Here is a 19874-nt window from a genome sequence, read left to right as displayed (position 1 = left end):
CAAAAACAATGAATATTAGGAGAAAGATATTTATTTCAATAAAATATTATTTACATATTATCTTTTGCATGTCTATTGGATTTATTCGATCCCTCTTCTGTTGACCTTCCTGAAGTTTTTCTTTTGTTTTGTTTTCCTGATAAACAACAAAGTCTTTTGTGATTTTAGTAAATAGTTTTAAAGATAACAAGCCTGTATGGGACAATATGAGGGGATTTCTGCAGCATCATAACATGTAAATGTGAAGTTTCTGCTACCTCAGTCTGGTCTTTATTTCTCTCTGGTTCTATGATCTATGTGCCATGAAGACGGTCCAGTGGGAAAGGACATCGCCTCAAAACACAGAGACGAGGCTTTGAATCCTGCCAGAGGACACAGTGACTGGAGGTATGTCTCTCAAATGTGTGTGAGGAATGTGTGTGTGGTCTGCTTCAACCAAGGCTGACAGGCAGGTAGGCCATCCAGTTATTTTAGCCGGGTCGGCTAAAATGACTGGTCGTACTTTTTACAGTATTACGGCTTCCACAGATGACATTTCTTTATGGATTTTTTGTCAAAGCACTTAAGATATTCATTGCTATCGGGATGTTAAGAGCATTCCATGGAATATAACAAAAAGTGTATCTCGAGCCGGTTTCTCAAACTTACCTACCCCACCTTTAATAAAGCAACGTTTGTGTATAACGTCAAAAGAATACTACCTTCTCCCAGTATCCGTCTGAACAATCAGAGTTTAATAAATGATAAAAATAATGTAAACATTTTTTTTAAATCTAGGAGGAAAATGACGTTCCTAAATCTGTTAACTTCATTACATCATTATGTCTGCTTCAACTTTTCAAACACTCTATTCACTCGACATGTATAATATTTATAAGAGTTTATTGAAAATGTATTTCGAAATAGAAAATATTGGCCTCCAAAAGTAAACATATTATCATTATTATAAGGGAAAAAACAACAATAGAATCGTTTAACACATAAGACAAAAATGTAAGATAAAATCTGCATGCAAAACCTAAGGATAATCATTCATGATCAAGCATCCTTTAATTTATAAAAAATAGGTTCAAAGCAGACTCAATCCATCTGGGATTTGCTGGATTAAAACATTACATGTCAGGTGAGAACGCAAAACCATTTCTTACATCATTACTGTGGGGGAAACTTCTGTGTAGCAATGCAGTGGGAGTCACCGACTCAGGAAGGAGACACGGTGAGAGCTGGATCTTTGATGTCAAACACTGATGGGTTTATTCAGAGTATCGGCCGGAGGATTCACATCACAAGTCAAAGAGTCAGAGGTTCTGACTTCACGGGAGAGTTGCCACGTCAATTCTCAAGAGCCTCTCTCTATGTTAGACCTTTTAACTGGTTCACAGAGAGTAATCAACATCTCTGAAGGAGTAGACTAAACAGCTGGGAACACTGAATCACTTGCGTCCAACACTTATGGCCTCAAAGATTTCACACCTTAGAGTCCACAAACACCGATAAAGAAGTGCCTCAGCGCTCTCACAACAATTACCATTCGTGCCAGACAAGTTGACCGGTCACAAACTGGTAACAACAACACATATGGCACCAATGCCTTTCCTTAAAGGAGATAACAGACGTCAGAGTAGATCATAAAACGTCACAGAGCAAAAGGTTAGATATCTAGAAGAATTATTCCTTAACAATTACATTACATGAAGGACTTACATGGTTTGCTGAATGTGGTTTTAACCTTACAGGAAAACGTATACATTTAAAAAAATATGACTGGTCCAAGTGTAAGGGCAAGAGCTATGATTAAACATGAAGGTGCAAAAGCTATATTTTATAGAACCCCTACAGAGACATTTACATGACTATTTCCCCATTGTAATCGTTTCAGTCATTTGTTTTCTTGAGGCACAATGTACGTTTAGTCTAAAAAATGATTTCTCTACAACATTCACTTCTTTCCCTTTAGCTCATCAATGAGAAATTTCTCCTTTTCCTCAAGGATTCTGTAGAAGACTTCTTTGCCACAAGGCCCTGCTGCATTCAGGGGACCATTGAAGAGTTTCCTCATCTTCTGCTGATTGGTCCGGATTGCCATGATTTTATCATAACTCGATTGTATCATGACTTTTTCCTCAAGGAGCTTATCCAAAATGTCTGCAACGCAGCATACTCTGTTGATCAGCTCGGTTCTATGTTTATCCACAAAGTGCTCACCTGAGGAAGGAGGGAATAATGAGGAAAGTGTTGATGATACCATGAAGCCAACTTGATACATTTCTAAACAAATATTTTATTTTCTATCACAGTGACTTCCTTATTTTCAATGTACATGTATGTGTATTGCATTAGTTTAACTGCATGTGGGTCCGTGGAAGGTTGGTTTAATAATTTGGGATAACACAAACCTGATGCATATTCTGTGTTTTACAGAAATTGTTAATTATTTTTGGGAATAGTGGATTGATCATTTTGCCATCGAAGCACATCTGAAATAATAAGGGCTTCTAACAATTACAAATTTGTTTTCTCCAAATGCAATTAAATAAACCTCTCACATCTTCTGCTTTGATGATGGGACATGCAAATATTGATTGAGAAAAAAAGGTTGAAATGTCTCAACATCAGAATTGTATCTTTCTCTTCGTATAAGGCAAAGAAAGAACCAAAAAATAATATTTCCCCAAAGTGTCAAATTATTTCTTTAAAAACAATGCAGCACTTATCGGTTTCTTACATTGGTCTATAGCCTAGACTTTATTTAGAACATGTAAAGCCTTTTCTAAATATTCATCATGAAGTAAATTGCATGTATGTTTTATAGTCAGAGTCTGGGTTCCTAGTAAAATCTGATAAGTGACTGATCCACGGGGATCACAAACCAAAATCAAGTGTGCACCCACCGTCTACCATGGTGTATTGAGCTGTCTCTCCAGCTGAAGGTCTCGCAGCTGAAACAAATTGAGGGAAAATTACAATGATGCTGGATGATGGACAGGTTTAGTTTATGCTTTTTTTTCATGCACACAGCAACATAGCAAAATACGGTCATTCAATGTGTCAATGAGACATGCACTGTCATTGGTTGCCAGTTTAATAGAAGACCTAAAACAATAAGACTGATGTTATTCTATATTCAACAAAATAAAAAGATTAAAATGTCTTAGTATAGGCCTATAGCTCAAATGAAGAACAAGCACACTAATGGCTGAATTATGGTTCTTCTAAGGCCACAATAACAGCTCCGGATAAAGTCGGAGGTAACTGGCAGAAGCACTAGGAGAGATCGAGTGTGGCCAGTTAGAGGAAAAGTAAAAGAAAAACAGTCGTCTTTTGAAACAACAATTTCAAGAGTGCATTACCATGTTAACCAAGATTTTTTTCTACTTTGTTTTGAAGTGAAAAAGAAGACATGATAATGCAGACGAGAAATGAAATGGATAGACTTGGACTTCTGCACTGACTTTCTCAATACAAATGTTGAAAAATCTAATTTCCCTCAGTTGCATTTTCACAAGTAGAACAAAGGTTTCACAAATCTAAAACTGTGCTATAAAGAATGTTGAGCCTCTCTGGGATAATCCAGTCCAGATTTGATGAGTCTAGGTATAGTGGTTTTGGATCAGGACCTGGTCTAATGTGGTCTAGATGCGAAAAAAGCAGCGAAATCTTTTTCTTTTCTTCACCGGGGACTCATCATCCACTAATCATTCCTCCAAATTACTGTGCTCTCCAAATATTAAAAGTAATGTTAAAATCCTCCATGTTAGTCTCACACGGTAGACAGCGGAAAAACGAAGGTTTTCAAACTGTTACATTTGAAAAACAGTTAAATCGACCGGACTTCTTTCTGCATATGTGAGCGTCCTTAACAATGGTCAATAAATCCTTGACAGCGGTCTTCACTAACAACGTGTCACGTGTTCTGAATTAACCAATTTGCTGCCCAGGCGAGATTTTTGCTATTTTTGTTATTCATTCATATTTTTGTTGTTCATTCATATCTTATTTTACCTAGTTAACATTCATTTATTTATGCATATTTTTTTATCTCTCCAGTTTTAAACGATATTTTTGGGAGTATACATTTAAATGATTTCAAACCTGTTTTCTGCTGCTCCGACTCTGAAGTCTGGTCTGCCTGTTTCCACAGTTTCCAACACGAAGTTGTTTTCTTTTTTTTTCCATTTCTGTTTTTCTCCTGTTGGGCATAATCACCTCTACTAATAATCACTTCCTCACCTATTTCTCCCGTTGCAAGTTGATTTTCAGCAGCCTGCTCTTGTGTGTCAGAGACTTTTGGCTTTTTTTCTGCATTTGAATCGATTGCACTGGTTGTCACATTGCCTTTGAATAAATTACCTATGTATCTCCAAAATGAGCCACAGTCTTGTTCCTGTGGCTCACTCAGCTTCATATCGGAAAGATTATCTGACAAGCGCTCCTGTTGTGCGGGTTTCTCACTGGTCTTTATTCCAATGATCTTCCTCTCAATACTTCTTTCTGAACCAAAGGAGGTTTCTTTAGTTTCTTCCTCATCTGTTTTCACAATTAATTGTTTACGAGAAGAGCCCCCTCTGTTTGGGAAAGGTTTGCGTTCCTGCTCTTTGGCTGGCCTTTCCTCATCAACATCTTTAGGATCTTGTGGAACACTTGTTTCCTGCTGTCTAACACCATCCAACCCTCTCCTGTCCTGATCCTCTCCTCCCTTACAAAGGTAAGGTTTTGTCATAGATGTTTCTGTCCTTTGTGCATGTTTGTCATCTCCTCTCTTTTGTTCCTTGGCTCCCTCTACATCCCTCCTATCCTCCCTTCTGCTTCTAGCTTCAAACCCCTGAAGGTCTTCTGACATGTTCTGTTTTCGACCATCAACTCTTCTATCCTCTATCAGAGGGGATGGATCAGGTTTTCCTTTCTTATCTACCTCAACATCTTTCTCTGTCCTCAACCCATCTCCCTGTTGCTCCACACCAGGGCCATGAGCTTGCTGCATTTGCTGTTGCCCCTCCAGATTGTCATGTTTAACATTTCCTAATCCTTCATGTCCATGGTGCTCTGTGTCCATGGAAAGGTTTATTCTCAAGGATGTGCCGCTCTGTTCTGACTGTTCATCTCCTCCACTCTTGCCTGTCTTTACATCCCTTTCCCTCCTTTGTGCATCTCTGCTTTCATCTAGTATTTTAAGATGCCTGTCACTGACTCCTGGGTAATAATAATGGCTAACATCGCCTACTCCCACACTGTCCTTGTGCTGATCGTCAACACTTTCTTCAGATCTCTCTGAAGATTTTCCTACATGTAAGTTATTTCCTTCCTCCTTAGACTCTACATGCAAGTCATTTCCTTCCTCCTTAGGCTCTACATGCAAGTCATTTCCTTCCTCCTTAGACTCTACATGTAAGTCATTTCCTTCCTCCTTAGACTCTACATGCAAGTCATTTCCTTCCTCCTTAGACTCTACATGCAAGTCATTTCCTTCCTCCTTAGACTCTACATGTAAGTCATTTCCTTCCTCCTTAGACTCTACATGCAAGTCATTTCCTTCCTCCTTAGACTCTACATGCAAGTCATTTCCTTCCTCCTTAGACTCTACATTAGAGATGTCAGGTGATAGCCCTGATTTTCTAGACTTCACTCTGTCTTTGTCTTTAAACCCTGTTCCTTCATCTCTGTAGATGAAAGCAGTGGCTGCAGGGTCTTTGCTCTCTTCTGCTGTCCCCTCGTCCTCCTCTCTCTCTCTCCTCTCAGCTGGACTCTGGTCCTGGGTCTCCCAGGTAGAGAGTGGAGAGCCTCCAGGAGTAGACTCCTCTCTGAAGTCCTGAGTACCTGCAGCAGACACTGGAAGAAAAGTGTAAATTAGTTTAGGTGACAAATCTGAACAGTGCACATCAGTAAGCAATGAACATGTTTGCTATCTTACCTTTCTCTTTTCTGTAAAACAGAAGAGAAGCGCTGCTGGATCTAGTGAGAGGAATGTGGAAGAAAAGTCAGGTCAATATCAAATAAAAAAGTAAGCATATGCAAATATATGGCTTGTGTTTTACACAGGGGCTTTCTGTTGTGCAAAAAACATTTTTATTTTAGGTTTCTTTTTTTTTTAGCAGATACTGAAAATATATATATATATGTATTAAAATATATAGAGGAGTGCATTGGTGCCTGCATGTCGGTATGGATAAATGTCTGTGCGTGGATATATCTGTAGATATTTGGAGATACACTTGATATTCGTAAATTATATTGCTTTGTTGTTTTTACCCATCAGTAAGGGTGGAAATATGACAAACTGGGTTTGAGAGTGGGGAAAAAACTGCCGTTATGCTTAAGGAGTGTTTTCTGCATCAACCTGTGGCCATACAACAACAAAAAACGTACTTCTGAACTTTATCTGACTGGAATGGCTGGGAGTGAAGCTGTTGATAAAAACAAGAACCAAACATAAAATGAAGAATTTGGTTTTTCAGACTGTTATATGTAAGTCTTGACACCATTGAAGTTAAAGTGATCGCTCTTACCAGCGTGACCCAGCTATCATTGAAGCTGTACCATCTCCCATCATGCTCAGATTTGATTGTGGCAATGTGATGTCCACTTCTGAGATCTCCAGAATGTTCCACCATCGCATACAGTTCATAGGTCTGATTCTGATCACCAGTGGAAAACATATCACATCAGGAATAACAAATAAATGTGTCGCAAAATATTAAAATATAGTGTAAACAAACATACCTCTGGTATCTGTAGGGTGCAGGGAACGTCCACAGTGCAGTTGATTTTGACATATCTCTTGGAATAGTCAAACTCAAACCTCTTCAGCAGCAGTGTCAAAACCTCCGGATGATGCTTTATTACACATTTCTGGAAGAAAAGAAACAGGTCCCCAACATGTATTATCATGTTGTTATAACCCAGTGTAATGTAATGTGAGTTCATGTACACATTACTCACAGTAGTGGCATCAGACTTGGCTCTACACAGGTCGCAGTACATCTGGTTTCCTCCGTTCAAATGTGAAGCTCTGAAAAACTCCTCAATGCCTTTCTCCTAATAACAAGCACTCATGTCATTTGTGTCTGAAACCAGCTCTGTTACAGAATTCCTTATCAGCTTAATGGGTTTACAGTTTTTGATATATCACAAAACAATCTGATGGAAAATAGCATATTAGGTTAATTCCTGGCAACAGAAAAGTGCTTTAAAGTGTGCAGGTTGTCAGATTCTTACCACGCTAAAGTTCTGACTGGAGGAATCCTCCAATGCAAGAGGGAGATGCCAAAAAGCCTTATCAGCATCAGTCTTGGTATCACAGGATAAACATGTGGTCATGTGTGTCAGCTGTCCGTGGAATATCTGAAAGCCCAAAATGCAGACACTGCTAAACAAATATCTTTCATTAGACACACTCCCTTTAACATGAATGATCTTTACCTTTGATGCGTCATCACTGGTCAGACGCAAGATCTTCTCATAGTACTCAGCAGCATCCTGCTGTTTACTCACTAAGTGGGGAAGAGCAGAAAGCTGTGTGTATTTCTTTGGACAAAACAAGGGGTTAAAGGACCATATATAGACTGATATTCTCTCTCAGCGGAGCTTATTATTTTAGCAGACTACTATGTAAATCTTAACTGATCAAATTTCCCAAATTCTGTGTTTGGTTCAAAGGTGGCTTCTTCAAAGGCTCTGAGTCTCTACTACACTGTACCGTCTTTGATGCCCAGCTTCTTGGTGATGTCTTTGGTTTTTGCTGTACGTCTTTTTAAGACACCAAACAGGGATTGAAGTTGAAGATCAATATGCTCAGTATTTTCACTGGGGAGCCTGCACAAAGTTAAGAAATATCGGTGAAGAGATACAAAAGTGAATTGTGTAATCTCAATCCATTTTAAAAGCATTATACGGCATTAAGTTGGACTTTGTAACAAACCTTTCCACAGCTTCTCTGAAGTCTTTGGTCATAAAAAGCACCTGCAGCACACTGTTCAGGTAACATGTTGACCCTTGGTTTTCCAAGCCATGGTACTTAATGGCTGTTGGAGGAAGATGCAAATTACGCTATGAATGTAAATTGTATGTCTATAAACAAACGCTGCATAATAAATCTGAACAGTGCACATCAGTAAGCATAATGAACATGTTTGCTATCTTACCTTTTCTGTAAAACAGAAGATAAGCGCTGCTGGATCTAGAGAGAGGAATGTGGAAGAAAAGTCAGGTCGATATCAAATAAAAAAGTATGCATATGCAAATATATGGCTTGCGTTTACACAGGGGCTTTCTGTTGTGCAAAAAACATTTTTATTTTAGGTTTCTTTTTTTTAGCAGATACTGAAAATATATACATACAAATATTAAAATATATAAAGGAGTGCATTGGTGCATGCATGTCTGTATGGATAAATGTCTGTGCGTGGATATATCTGTAGATATTTGGAGATACACTTGATATTCGTAAATTATATTGCTTTTTTATTGTTTTTACCCATCACTAAGGGTGGAAATATGACAAATTGGGTTTGAGAGTGGGGGGAAAAATCTACAGTTAGGCTTAAGGAGGACTTATTTGCATCAACCTGTGGCCATACAAAAACAAAAAACGTACTTCTCAACTTTATCCGACTGGAATGGCTGGGAGTCAAGCTGTTGATAAAAACAATAACCAAACATAAAATGATGAATTTGGTTTTTCAGACCCTTATATGTAAGTCTTGACACCATTGAAGTTAAAGTGATCACTCTTACCAGCGTGACACATCTATCATTGAAGCTGTACCATCTCCCATCATGCTCAGATTTGATTGTGGCACTGTGATGTCCACTACTGAGATCTCCAGAATGTTCCACCATCGCATACAGTTCATAGGGCTGATTCTGATCACCAGTGGAAAACATGACAGACATCAGAATCAGGAAAGAAATATGTCATGATGAAAAAGTAAAATATAAACATACCTCTGGTATCTGTAGGGTGCAGGGAACGTCCACAGTGCAGTTGATTTTGACATATCTATTGTAATAGTGGTCAAACTCAAACCTCTTCAGCAGCAGTGTCAAAACCTCCGGATGATGCTTTATTACACATTTCTGGAAGAAAAGAAACAGGTCCCCAACATGTCTTATCAAGATGTTATAACACCATGAACTCTGTATGTACACTGTAATGTGATCTAAATAAATTAAAAAACAAGTCGTTATTATTACTCACAGTAGTGGCATCAGACTTGTCATCACATTTCTCGCAGTACATCTGGTTTTCTCCGTTGAGAGACGATTCTCTGAAATACTCCTCAATGCCTTTCTCCTAATAACAAGCACTCATGTCATTTGTGTCTGAAATCAGCTCTGTTACAGAATTCCTTATCAGCTTCATGGGTTTACAGTTTTTGATATATCACAAAACAATCTGATGGAAAATAGCATATTAGGTTAATTCCTGGCAACAGAAAAGTGCTTTAAAGTGTGCAGGTTGTCAGATTCTTACCACTCTATAGTTCTGACTGGAGGAATCCTCCAATGCAAGAGGGAGATGCCAAAAAGACTCATCAGCATCAGTCCTGGTACCACAGGATGAACATCTGGTCATGTGTGTCAGCTGTCCGTGGAATATCTGAAAGCCCAAAATGCAGACACTGCTAAACAAATATCTTTCATTAGACACACTCCCTTTAACATTAATGATCTTTACCTTTGATGCGTCATCACTGGTCAGACGCAAGATCTTCTCATAGTACTCAGCAGCATCCTGCTGTTTACACACTAAGTGGGGAAGAGCAGAAAGCAGTGTGTATTTGTTTGGACAAAACAAGGGGTTAAAGGACCATATATAGACTGATATTCTCTCTCAGCGGAGCTTATTATTTTAGCAGACTGCCATGTAAATCTTAACTGATCAAATTTCCCAAATTCTGTGTTTGGTTCAAAGGTGGCTTCTTCAAAGGCTCTGAGTCTCTACTACACTGTACCTTCTTGGATGCGCAGCTTCTTGGTGATGTCTTTGGTTTTTGCTGTACGACTTTTTAAGACACCAAACAGGGATTGAAGATGAAGATCAATATGCTCAGTATTTTCACTGGGGAGCCTGCACAAAGTTAAGAAATATCGGTGAAGAGACACCAAAGGGAATTGTATAATCTCAATCCATTTTAAAAGCATTATACGGCATTAAGTTGGACTTTGTAACAAACCTTTCCACAGCTTCTCTGAAGTCTTTGGTCATAAAAAGCACCTGCAGCACACTGTTCAGGTTACATGTTGACCCTTGGTTTTCCAAGCCATGGTACTTAATGGCTATTGGAGGAAAATGCAAATTACGCTATGAATGTAAATTGTAAGTTTATAAACAAACGGCACATAGCCTATATCTTACCAGGAGTGGACCACATGCTGGAGACAAACTGCCGACCGGATTTATATAAATCCATGTTGATTCCTTTTTGACGATCGTATCAGTCCACTCATACACTGCCAGCTGCAAACCATTTGACAATTAACTGTTGACAATTAATCAAACACAACTGTTTCATTGAGGAACACAAAGCAGAAAATAATGAGCCTACCTGCAGACATTCCCTCAGACAAAATGTCCATCTCTCCGTTTATCATCGACGTGTTTCTACGATGTCTCTCCGTAAAAAATCACTTTCTCTTTCTATAATACAAATGTAGTCGTGCTGCATTCAGGGTGTGTCGGACAAATGTTATTTTGAGAACACACGGCTCACATGACTGACACGGGAATAAAATATAGTTGCCCTTTACTGATTTTACCCTTACGGCATTACGGCATTTTATTTTATATATACTGTACAGTCTATGATTTTACCTTAAGATACATAATAAACCACTTTTCTTCTCTTCTCTCCTTGTTTTACAGGAGCACGTGAACGCAGCATATTCAGCTGCTGGTGGAGACGTTTCTTTTTGGAGATCATAGCCTACATGCAGAGGTGGAAGAAGTATCGAGATGCTTTACTCGAGTAAAAGTGCCAATAAATTAATTCAAAATATAAATTACAATTAAAAGTCCTGCACTCCAAATCTTACTTAAGTAAAAGTACAAAACTATTATTAGCAAAATGTACTTAAAGTATAAACATTAAAATAATCATTGTGCAGAAAAATGTGTGTAGATAATTATATTTATATATAGTTGACATTGATATAGTATTGTTGCTTCAAGTAACATGTTTACTGTTGTTCATGTATATTGTGAAATATCTATGCATTTTCTCATTATGTAATTGAATGCACTATTTGTAATGTTGCCACTGAAGGCTGCTTCCTTACCATGGATTGTCCAATAATAGTTCATGATTAATAACTGCATCAATAAATAAAGTTTCCCAGAGTGCATGTATGTGAATACTCTTCCTGTGCTGTATTTTGGGCTGGGTTAATCTGATTTTGAAGACTGGAAAAGTTGTTTAATATCCAACAAAGTCACAGCATTAACATTCATTTAATGTGTTAAAAACATAGCTGAATGATGGCCATTCTCTCCAACTGATGTTATACCAACGAAACCAACAATAAGAGCTATAAAAGAAAACAAAAGATTAAGCTCTTATCTCACAAATAAAACATTTGCCATCCTTTGCATTTGTTTGCCTTTCTAATAAAAACTAAATCATGCAATGTTAATCTCTTGGTGAAAATAAGTCATGAGATATTAGCCTTTACCCCCTTTTAACTGAACATGAGCCACATGTAAGTTTAAATGTGTAGTGCATTACAATAAACATTTTAATTCACATATGCAGCTTTTACCATATACACCAGAGTTATTGTATAACACTTACACTGATCAGCCACAACACTATGACCCCCTGCATAATATTGTGTAGGACCCCCTTTCGTGGCCAAAACAGCCCTGAGCCGTCGAGGCATGGACTCAACTAGACCTCTGAAGGGGTGCTGTGGGGTCTGGCACCAAGACGTTAGCAGCAGATCCTTTAAGACCTGTAAGTTACGAGGTGGGGCCTCCATGGATCGGACTTGTTTATTCAGCACATCCCACGGATGACCGATTGGGTTGAGATCTGGGGAATTTGGAGGCCAAGTCAACACCTTCAACTGGTTGTCGTGTTCCTCAAACCATTCCTAAACCATCTGTTCAGTGTGGCAGGGCACATTATCCTGCTGAAAGAGGCTACTGCCATTAGGGAATAACGGTTCCATGAAGGGATTGAGTTTGTCTGCAACAAGTTTAGGTCGGAGGTACGAGTCAAATTAACATCCACATGAATGGCAGGACCCATGGTATCCATGCAGAATATTGCCTAGGCCCGAGAGCATCAAACTGCTTCTGCCAGCTTGCCTTCTTCCCATAGTGCATCCTGGTGCCATGTCTTCCCCAGGTAAGCAATGTACACGCACCCGGCCATCCACATGATCTAAAGAAAACGTGATTCATCAGACGAAAAAACAATTATTTCTAAAAAAGGTAAGACATTTTAAAGGTCATTTAAAATTGATATCATATTATCTACTACATATTATATTTTGCATGTCTGTTGGCTTAAATAGACCCCTCTTCTGTTAACCTTCCTGAAGTTTTTTTTGTTTTGTTTCCCTGTTAAAGAAGAACAAAGTATTTTGTGATTTTACTAAATTGTTTTATAAATCTCAAGCCTATATGGGACAATATGAGGGAACCTCTGCAGCATCATAACCTGTAACTTTCCACAAAAACAGTGCATGTACAAGCTTGTCTTTCACATATATGTTTTACTTGTTTAAATCATCAGCAATTCCTACAAATGACAACAATGACTACAATAGTTTGGTTGAAAGTGAGAAACATTAAATCTAAAGCAAACGTTTATAACTCTAGTGTGCAAAAGCAAACTTTTGATTATATCCAAAATCAGAAAATAGACTAAACCACACTAAACAAACAAAAAAGCTCTACCAACAGACACTAAAACTAAAACTAAACCTGCATTATTACAGAACTTCCCATACTGTATTGCTACTGTATTTCTAACCGACTTGTGATTATCAATAAGCATCAATACAAATACAAAATAAACACAAACGAGTGGAGCACCTCAATATGCACTCTTGTAAAATAACAACTTGAGTTTCCTGCATTTTGATTAATCTGAATCTGAAGCAATTGTACGCCCTTCCCAGAAATGTGAAGAACACCCAGAAGTTTTGTTACGTTTATTTTTCTTGCTTCCATTTTGCTTCAGTGGGGAAGAGCTTCGCCTTCATTTTATTTTACACCACCATCTTTTTATCTTTTTATACATATCATATTTTTCACTCAAGTCATGAAGTTAGATAACTACATGCAGCCAGACAAGGGTAACAGGTTGCACTTTCCAATGGTGAATGTGGCATCAGGTATCAGGTGCAAAATCCCCACAGCAGAGGGCAGTGCAGCAGCTTTTCTCTGACCTGTGTGATTCACTCTTTTGGATCCAAATGTAAGCAACAAACTCCCTTGAGGCATTGTGGAGTGTTTTCAACCTTTAAAAAGCTGTTTGAGAATCATCTGACTGATTTCCTGCACAGCCCTCTTAAACCGTGCTCCGCGCTGTAGTGGAAACGCGCCATTAGTTAGTGAGTGGAGTACAAGAGTGACGTTGAACCTTTAACCTTTATGAACCTGTATTTGTATGACCAAAGGAGCTATTAAACCTAAGAACTTGAGGCCTGTTTCAGACTCCTATTGTGGAACATTACACTATGAACAATACTTTCACCACACTTGGGATAACAAGGAGCTGCACAGACATAATGCACCACTGTATGAAGTGCTTTATAATCAGTTACTTTAACAATATGTCAGCATGTAGATTTATATGGAACACTTAGTATATTACAATTGTTCAAAATACAACACAGCTTCCACATAGGCAACACCAAATATCGTAGTAAATGAGATGCAACTTCAATGGAGTGAAAAACGTGTATGTTTTATCTTGTCGGTGTCACGTGAATTCCCCAAAATGTGCTTCGGACTAAAAGTGAAAATAAAAGAGAACACTGAGTCTTTTAGGGCAGGGTGGAGGCTAGCTGCCAGATTATTCAATGTATGATCAGCCTCTCTCTGACTAACAATGAGTTAGCATTCATATATCTGGGATATATTTCCTGGTACGAAGTGTTCTTTCAAAGGATTGATCATATGATCTCAGGTGAGAATAAACAATAGAACAGGAATGGGGACAGTATCAAGGCAAGGCAAGTTTATTTATAAAGCACCTTTCAACACAAGGCAATTCAAAGTGCTTTACAAAAATGAAAGACATTAAGAAAATGGCATTTGAAAACAGTCATTAAAAAGCAAAGATAATAAAATAAACATTAAAAGACTAAATACATGAATAAAAGTTACAGTGCAGTGTAAGATATGAATAGTTCAATTAAAAGCAAAGCAAAAAGCAAAGTCTTCAGCCTGGATTTCAAAGTAGTGAGAGTTGCAGCGGACCTGCAGGTTTCTGGGAGTTAGTTCCAGATATTTGGAGCATAACAACTGAACGCTGCTTCACCATATCACAGGCGGGGGTACAAGTCATTACAAGAAATATCTTGTAATAATAAATATCTTATAAATTAAAATCAATACAACATTATTTACATATTATCTTTTGTATGTCTATTGTCTTAAATAGATCCCTCTGCTGTTGACCTTCCTGACGTTTTTCTTTCTTTGGTTTCACTGTCAAAGAAGAACAAAGTCTTTTGTGATTTTATAAAATTGTTTTAAAGATAAGCCTGTATGGGACAGTATGAGGGAATCTCTGCAGCATCATAACCTGTAACTTTCCACAAAAACAGTGCATGTACAAGCATGTCTTTCACATATCTCTTTTATTTGTTAAAATCATCAGCAATTCCTACAAGTGTCACAAAGGACTACAATAGTTTGGTTGAAAAAAGCATCCACGACATTTGTCAGAGGGCATTGCAGCAATAGTTTATAACTGTAGTCGTCAAAAAACGTTATTGATTTAAGATAGAGTACTTAACAGTAAAATAAGAAAACAAACACAAATGAAATACTATTGATACATGGATTTATATTTATGTGAAAATCTTTTTCTTATACAATGTCTCGTCTGAAATCACATTAGATTTTACACTTAGTGTCATCTATTCATAAATCTCTGAAGAATTAAACACGTTCAAAACAAAACCTAACAGGACAGAGAATTGTAGTAAAAGAAAAACATTGTATGATCATTGAGTCTCAGTGAGATTCAAGTACACTGTGAAATAGTGCCTTTATATTTCTATTCATTTCCCTTCTGCTTGTTGTTATATTCTGTTGCACTTAATCACACTGAACAATGAACAAAGCATTTTGTCTCAATCTCACTCTGAAGTCTGGTTTGCATGTTTGCACGGGATACAACAAGAAGTTGTTTTCTTTTTTTTTCCTTTTCTGTTTTTCTCCTGTTGGGCATGATGGCCTCTACTTTTAATCTCTTCATCACCTATTTTTTCAATGAAAGGTTGATTTTCAGCACCCTGCTCTTGTGTGTCAGAGACTCTTGCTTTTTTTTCTGCATTTGAATGGATTGCACTGGTTGTCACATTGCCTTTGTGTCTCTTGGTCCCTTGTTTCTGTGGCTCACTCAGCTTCATATCAGAAAAACTCTCTGATAAGCGCTCCTGTTTCTCCCTGGTCTTTATTCTAGTGATCTTCGTCTCAATACTTCTTTGTGTACCAAAGGGGGTTTCTTTAGTTTCTTCCTCAAATGTTTTCACAATTAACTGTTTACGAGAAGAGCCCCCTCTGTTTGGAAAAGGTTTACGTTCCTGCTCTTTAGCTGGCCTTTCCTCATCAACATCTTTAGGATCTTGTGGAACACTTGTTTTCTGCTGTTGTCTGTCCTGTCTAACACCATCCAACCCTCTCCTGTCCTGATCCTCTCCTCCTTCCCAAAGGTAAGGTTTTGTCCTTTGTTTGTCATCTCCTCTCTTTAGTTCCTTGGCTCCCTCTACATCCCTCCTATCCTCCCTTCTCTTTCTAGCTTCAAACCCCTGAAGGTCTTCTGACATGTTCTGTTTTCGACCATCAACTCTTCTATCCTCTATCAGAGGGGATGGATCAGGTTTTCCTTTCTTATCTACCTCAACATCTTTCTCTGTCCTCAACCCATCTCCCTGTTGCTCCACACTAGGGCCATAAGCTTGCTGCATTTGCTGTTGCCCCTCCAGATTGTCATGTTTAACATTTCCTAATCCTTCATGTCCATGGTGCTCTGTGTCCATGGAAAGGTTTATTCTCAAGGATGTGCCGCTCTGTTCTGACTGTTCATCTCTTCCAGTCTTGCCTGTCTTTACATCCCTTTCCCTCCTTTGTGCATCTCTGCTTTCATCTAGTTTTTTAAGAAGCCTGTCACTGACTCCTGGGTAATAATAATGGCTAACATCGCCTACTCCCACACTGTCCTTGTGCTGATCGTCAACACTCTCTTCAGATCTCTCTGAAGATTTTCCTACATTTAAGTCATTTCCTTCCTCCTTAGACTCTACATGTAAGTCATTTCCTTCCTCCTTAGACTCTATATGCAAGTCATTTCCTTCCTCCTTAGACTCTACATGTAAGTCATTTCCTTCCTCCTTAGACTCTACATGTAAGTCATTTCCTTCCTCCTTAGACTCTACATGTAAGTCATTTCCTTCCTCCTTAGACTCTACATGTAAGTCATTTCCTTCCTCCTTAGACTCTACATGCAAGTCATTTCCTTCCTCCTTAGACTCTACATGCAAGTCATTTCCTTCCTCCTTAGACTCTACATGTAAGTCCTTTCCTTCCTCCTTAGACTCTACATTTAAGTTATTTCCTTCCTCCTTAGACTCTACATGCAAGTCATTTCCTTCCTCCTTAGACTCTACATGTAAGTCATTTCCTTCCTCCTTAGACTCTACATGCAAGTCATTTCCTTCCTCCTTAGACTCTACATGTAAGTCATTTCCTTCCTCCTTAGACTCTACATTAGAGATGTCAGGTGATAGCCCTGATTGTATAGACTTCACTCTGTCTGTTTCTTTAAACCCTGTTCCTTCATCTCTGTTGATGAAAGCAGTGACTGCAGGGTCTCTGCCCTTTTCTGCTGTCCCCTCGTCCTCCTCCTCTCTCTTTCTCTTTCTCTTCTCACTCTGGTCCTGGGTCTCACAGGTAGAGAGTGGAGAGCCTCCAGGAGTAGATCTCTCTCTGAAGACCTGAGTACCTGCAGCAGACACTGGAAGAAAAGTGTAAATTAGTTTAGGTTAGAAATCTGAACAGTGCACATCAGTAAGCAATGAACATGTTTGCTATCTTACCTTTCTCTTTTCTGTAAAACAGAAGATAAGCGCTGGTGGAACTATTGAGAGGAATGTGGAAGAAAAGTCAGGTCAATATCAAATAAAAAAGTATGCATATGCAAATGTATAGCTTGTGTTTTACACAGGGGCTTTCTGTCTTGCAAAAATTGTTTATTTTAGGTTTATTTTTTTTAGGCAGATACTGAAAAAATAATACATGCATTGGTGCATGCATGTCCGTATGGATAAATGTCTGTGCGTGGATATATCTGTAGATATTCGGAGATACACTTGATATTTGTAAATTAAATGTCGTTGTTTTTACCCATCAGTAAGGGTGGAAATATGACAAACTGGGTTTGAGAGTGGGAGCTCAAATCTGCTGTTATGCTTAAGGAGTGTTATTTTTGCATCAAGCTGTAGTAATAAAAAATTTAAAAACGTACTTCTGAAATGTATCCAACTGGAATGGCTGGGAGTGAAGCTGTTGATAAAAACAATTACCAAACATAAAATTATGAATTTGGTTTTTCAGACCGGTATATGTAAGTCTTGACACCATTGAAGTTAAAGTGATCCGTCTTACCTCTGTGACGCAGCTATCATTGAAGCTGTAACATCTCCCATCATCCTCAGATTTGATTGTGGCAATGTAATGTCCACTACTGAGATCTCCAGAATGTTCCACCACCGCATACAGTTCATAGGGCTGATTCTGATCACCAGTGGAAAACATGACAGACATGAGACTCAGGAATGAAATATGTCATGATGAAAAAGTAAAATATACTACAAACATACCTCTGGTATCTGTAGGGTGCAGGGAACGTCCACAGTGCAGTTGATTTTGACATATCTCATAGAATAGTAGTCAAACTCAAACCTCTTCAGCAGCAGCATCAAAACCTCCGGATGATGATTTATTACACATTTCTAAAGAAACAGGTCCCCAGCATGTATTATAATGCAGTTATAACACCATGAACTCTGTATGTACACTGTAATGTGATCTAAATAAATTAAAAAACAAGTCGTTATTATTACTCACAGTAGTGGCATCAGACTTGTCATCACATTTCTCGCAGTACATCTGGTTTTCTCCGTTGAGAGACGATTCTCTGAAATACTTCTCAATGCCATTCACCTAAAAACAAGCACTCATGTCATTTGTGTCTGAAGTTAGTTCTGTGACATGATTCCTCATCAGTTTAATGGGTTTTGTGGTCTAAGGGAAATGGCATATTAGGTTAATTCCACGCAACAGAAAAATGCTTTAAAATGTGCAGGTTGTCAGATTCTTACCACGCTAAAGTTCTGACTGTAGGAATCCTCCAATGCAAGAGTAAGATTCCAAAATGGCCCAGCAGCATCAATCTCGGTACCACATGATGAACATGTGGTCTTGTGTGTCAGCTGTCCGTGAAAAATCTGAAAGCACAAAAATACTTGTATTTGAAGTATTTTTCTTGTAATGTACAGATTCCAGTATATATCAGTGGTGAGTTCTTTACCTTCGATGCATCATCACTGGTCTTAGCTAAAATCTTCTCAAAGTACTCAGCAGCATCCTGCTGTTCATAAACTGAGGGGGAAAAGAGCAGAAATCAGTGAATATTTATTTTACAAAATAAAATGAGCTATTGATTTATATTCTTAGATATTGGATACTAAACAATGGATCACATTTCCCAAATAGTTAGCCTCTTTAAAGGCTCTGTGTCTCTGTGTGGTATCATACTGTACCCTTGTTGATGCCCAGCTTCTTTGTGATCTTATAGGTGTACGCTGGATAACTTTTTAAGTCACCAAACAGGGATTCAAGTTGAAGATCAATATGCTCAGAGTCAGGATTATCACTGATGTGCCTGCACAAAGTAAAAAAAAACAGAAACACATACAAAAACAAAAGTGTACTGGATAATCCAAATACTGTTTAAAAGCATTATACGGCACGAAATTGACTGTTACACACCTTTCCACAGCTTCTCTGAAGTCTTTGGTCATAAAAAGCACCTGCAGCACACTGTTCAGGTAACATGTTGACCCTTGGTTTACCAAGCCATGGTACTTAATGGCTGTTGGAGGAAAATGCTAATTACGCTATGAATGTAAATTGTAAGTTTATAAACAAACGGCACATAGCCTATATCTTACCAGGAGGGTACAACATGCTGGAGACCTTTTGTTGACCATATCTTATGAAATCCATATTGATTCCTTTTTGACGATCGTATCAGTCCACTCATACACTGCCAGCTGCAAATCATTTGACAATTAACTGTTGACAATTAATCAAACACAACTGTTTCATTGAGGAACACAAAGCAGAAAAAATAATGAGCCTACCTTCAGAAATTCCCGCAGACAAAATGTTCATCTCTCCGTTTATCATCGACGTGTTTCTACGATGTCACTTTCTCTTTCTATTTCCAATAAAAATGTCCTGCTGCATTCAGGGTGTGTCGGACAAATGTTGTTTTGAGAACACACACGGCTCACATGACTGACAAGGAAATAAAATATAGTTGCCCTTGCCTTTACTGATTTTACCTTAAGATAAATCATAAACCACTTTTATTCTCTGTCTTCTCTTCTTGTTTTACAGGAGGACTTGAACG

General features: G+C 38.3%; 1 protein-coding gene across 5 annotated transcripts; it reads right to left on the bottom strand.

Moving 5' to 3' along the window:
• Positions 1 to 1620: 1620 nt before the first annotated feature.
• On the bottom strand, positions 1621 to 19731 carry LOC117488075 (titin homolog). 5 transcript variants are annotated; one of them, XM_034136810.1, is made up of 32 exons: positions 19603 to 19731; positions 19411 to 19512; positions 19229 to 19331; positions 19000 to 19121; positions 18768 to 18838; positions 18559 to 18684; positions 18305 to 18400; positions 18058 to 18189; positions 17843 to 17971; positions 17703 to 17740; positions 17275 to 17315; positions 10173 to 10275; positions 9951 to 10066; positions 9674 to 9744; positions 9470 to 9595; positions 9194 to 9289; positions 8941 to 9072; positions 8731 to 8859; positions 8591 to 8628; positions 8139 to 8173; positions 7916 to 8018; positions 7694 to 7809; positions 7417 to 7487; positions 7213 to 7338; positions 6937 to 7032; positions 6718 to 6846; positions 6504 to 6632; positions 6364 to 6401; positions 5909 to 5949; positions 5626 to 5826; positions 2892 to 2939; positions 1621 to 2205 (listed from the first exon to the last, which is right to left on the bottom strand). In XM_034136810.1, exons 2-32 carry the CDS (start codon positions 19463 to 19465, stop codon positions 1940 to 1942), a joined length of 3123 nt encoding a protein of 1040 aa, XP_033992701.1. In that variant the 5' UTR covers positions 19466 to 19512; positions 19603 to 19731; the 3' UTR covers positions 1621 to 1939. The 5 variants fall into 5 exon arrangements, with proteins under 5 accessions (XP_033992701.1, XP_033992702.1, XP_033992699.1 ...); XM_034136811.1 differs by lacking the exons at positions 5626 to 5826; positions 5909 to 5949; positions 6364 to 6401; ... (14 more) ...; positions 9951 to 10066; positions 10173 to 10275 and adding exons at positions 4093 to 5569; positions 16735 to 16866; positions 16933 to 17192; XM_034136808.1 differs by lacking the exons at positions 5626 to 5826; positions 5909 to 5949; positions 6364 to 6401; ... (14 more) ...; positions 9951 to 10066; positions 10173 to 10275 and adding exons at positions 4093 to 5569; positions 16735 to 17192.
• Positions 19732 to 19874: the final 143 nt, after the last annotated feature.

This window comes from Trematomus bernacchii, unplaced genomic scaffold (genome assembly GCF_902827165.1).
Source record: "Trematomus bernacchii unplaced genomic scaffold, fTreBer1.1, whole genome shotgun sequence".
NCBI lineage: Eukaryota > Metazoa > Chordata > Actinopteri > Perciformes > Nototheniidae > Trematomus > Trematomus bernacchii.
Note: the sequence above shows the minus strand (reverse complement) of the source record. Positions and strands in the feature narration are given on the sequence as shown.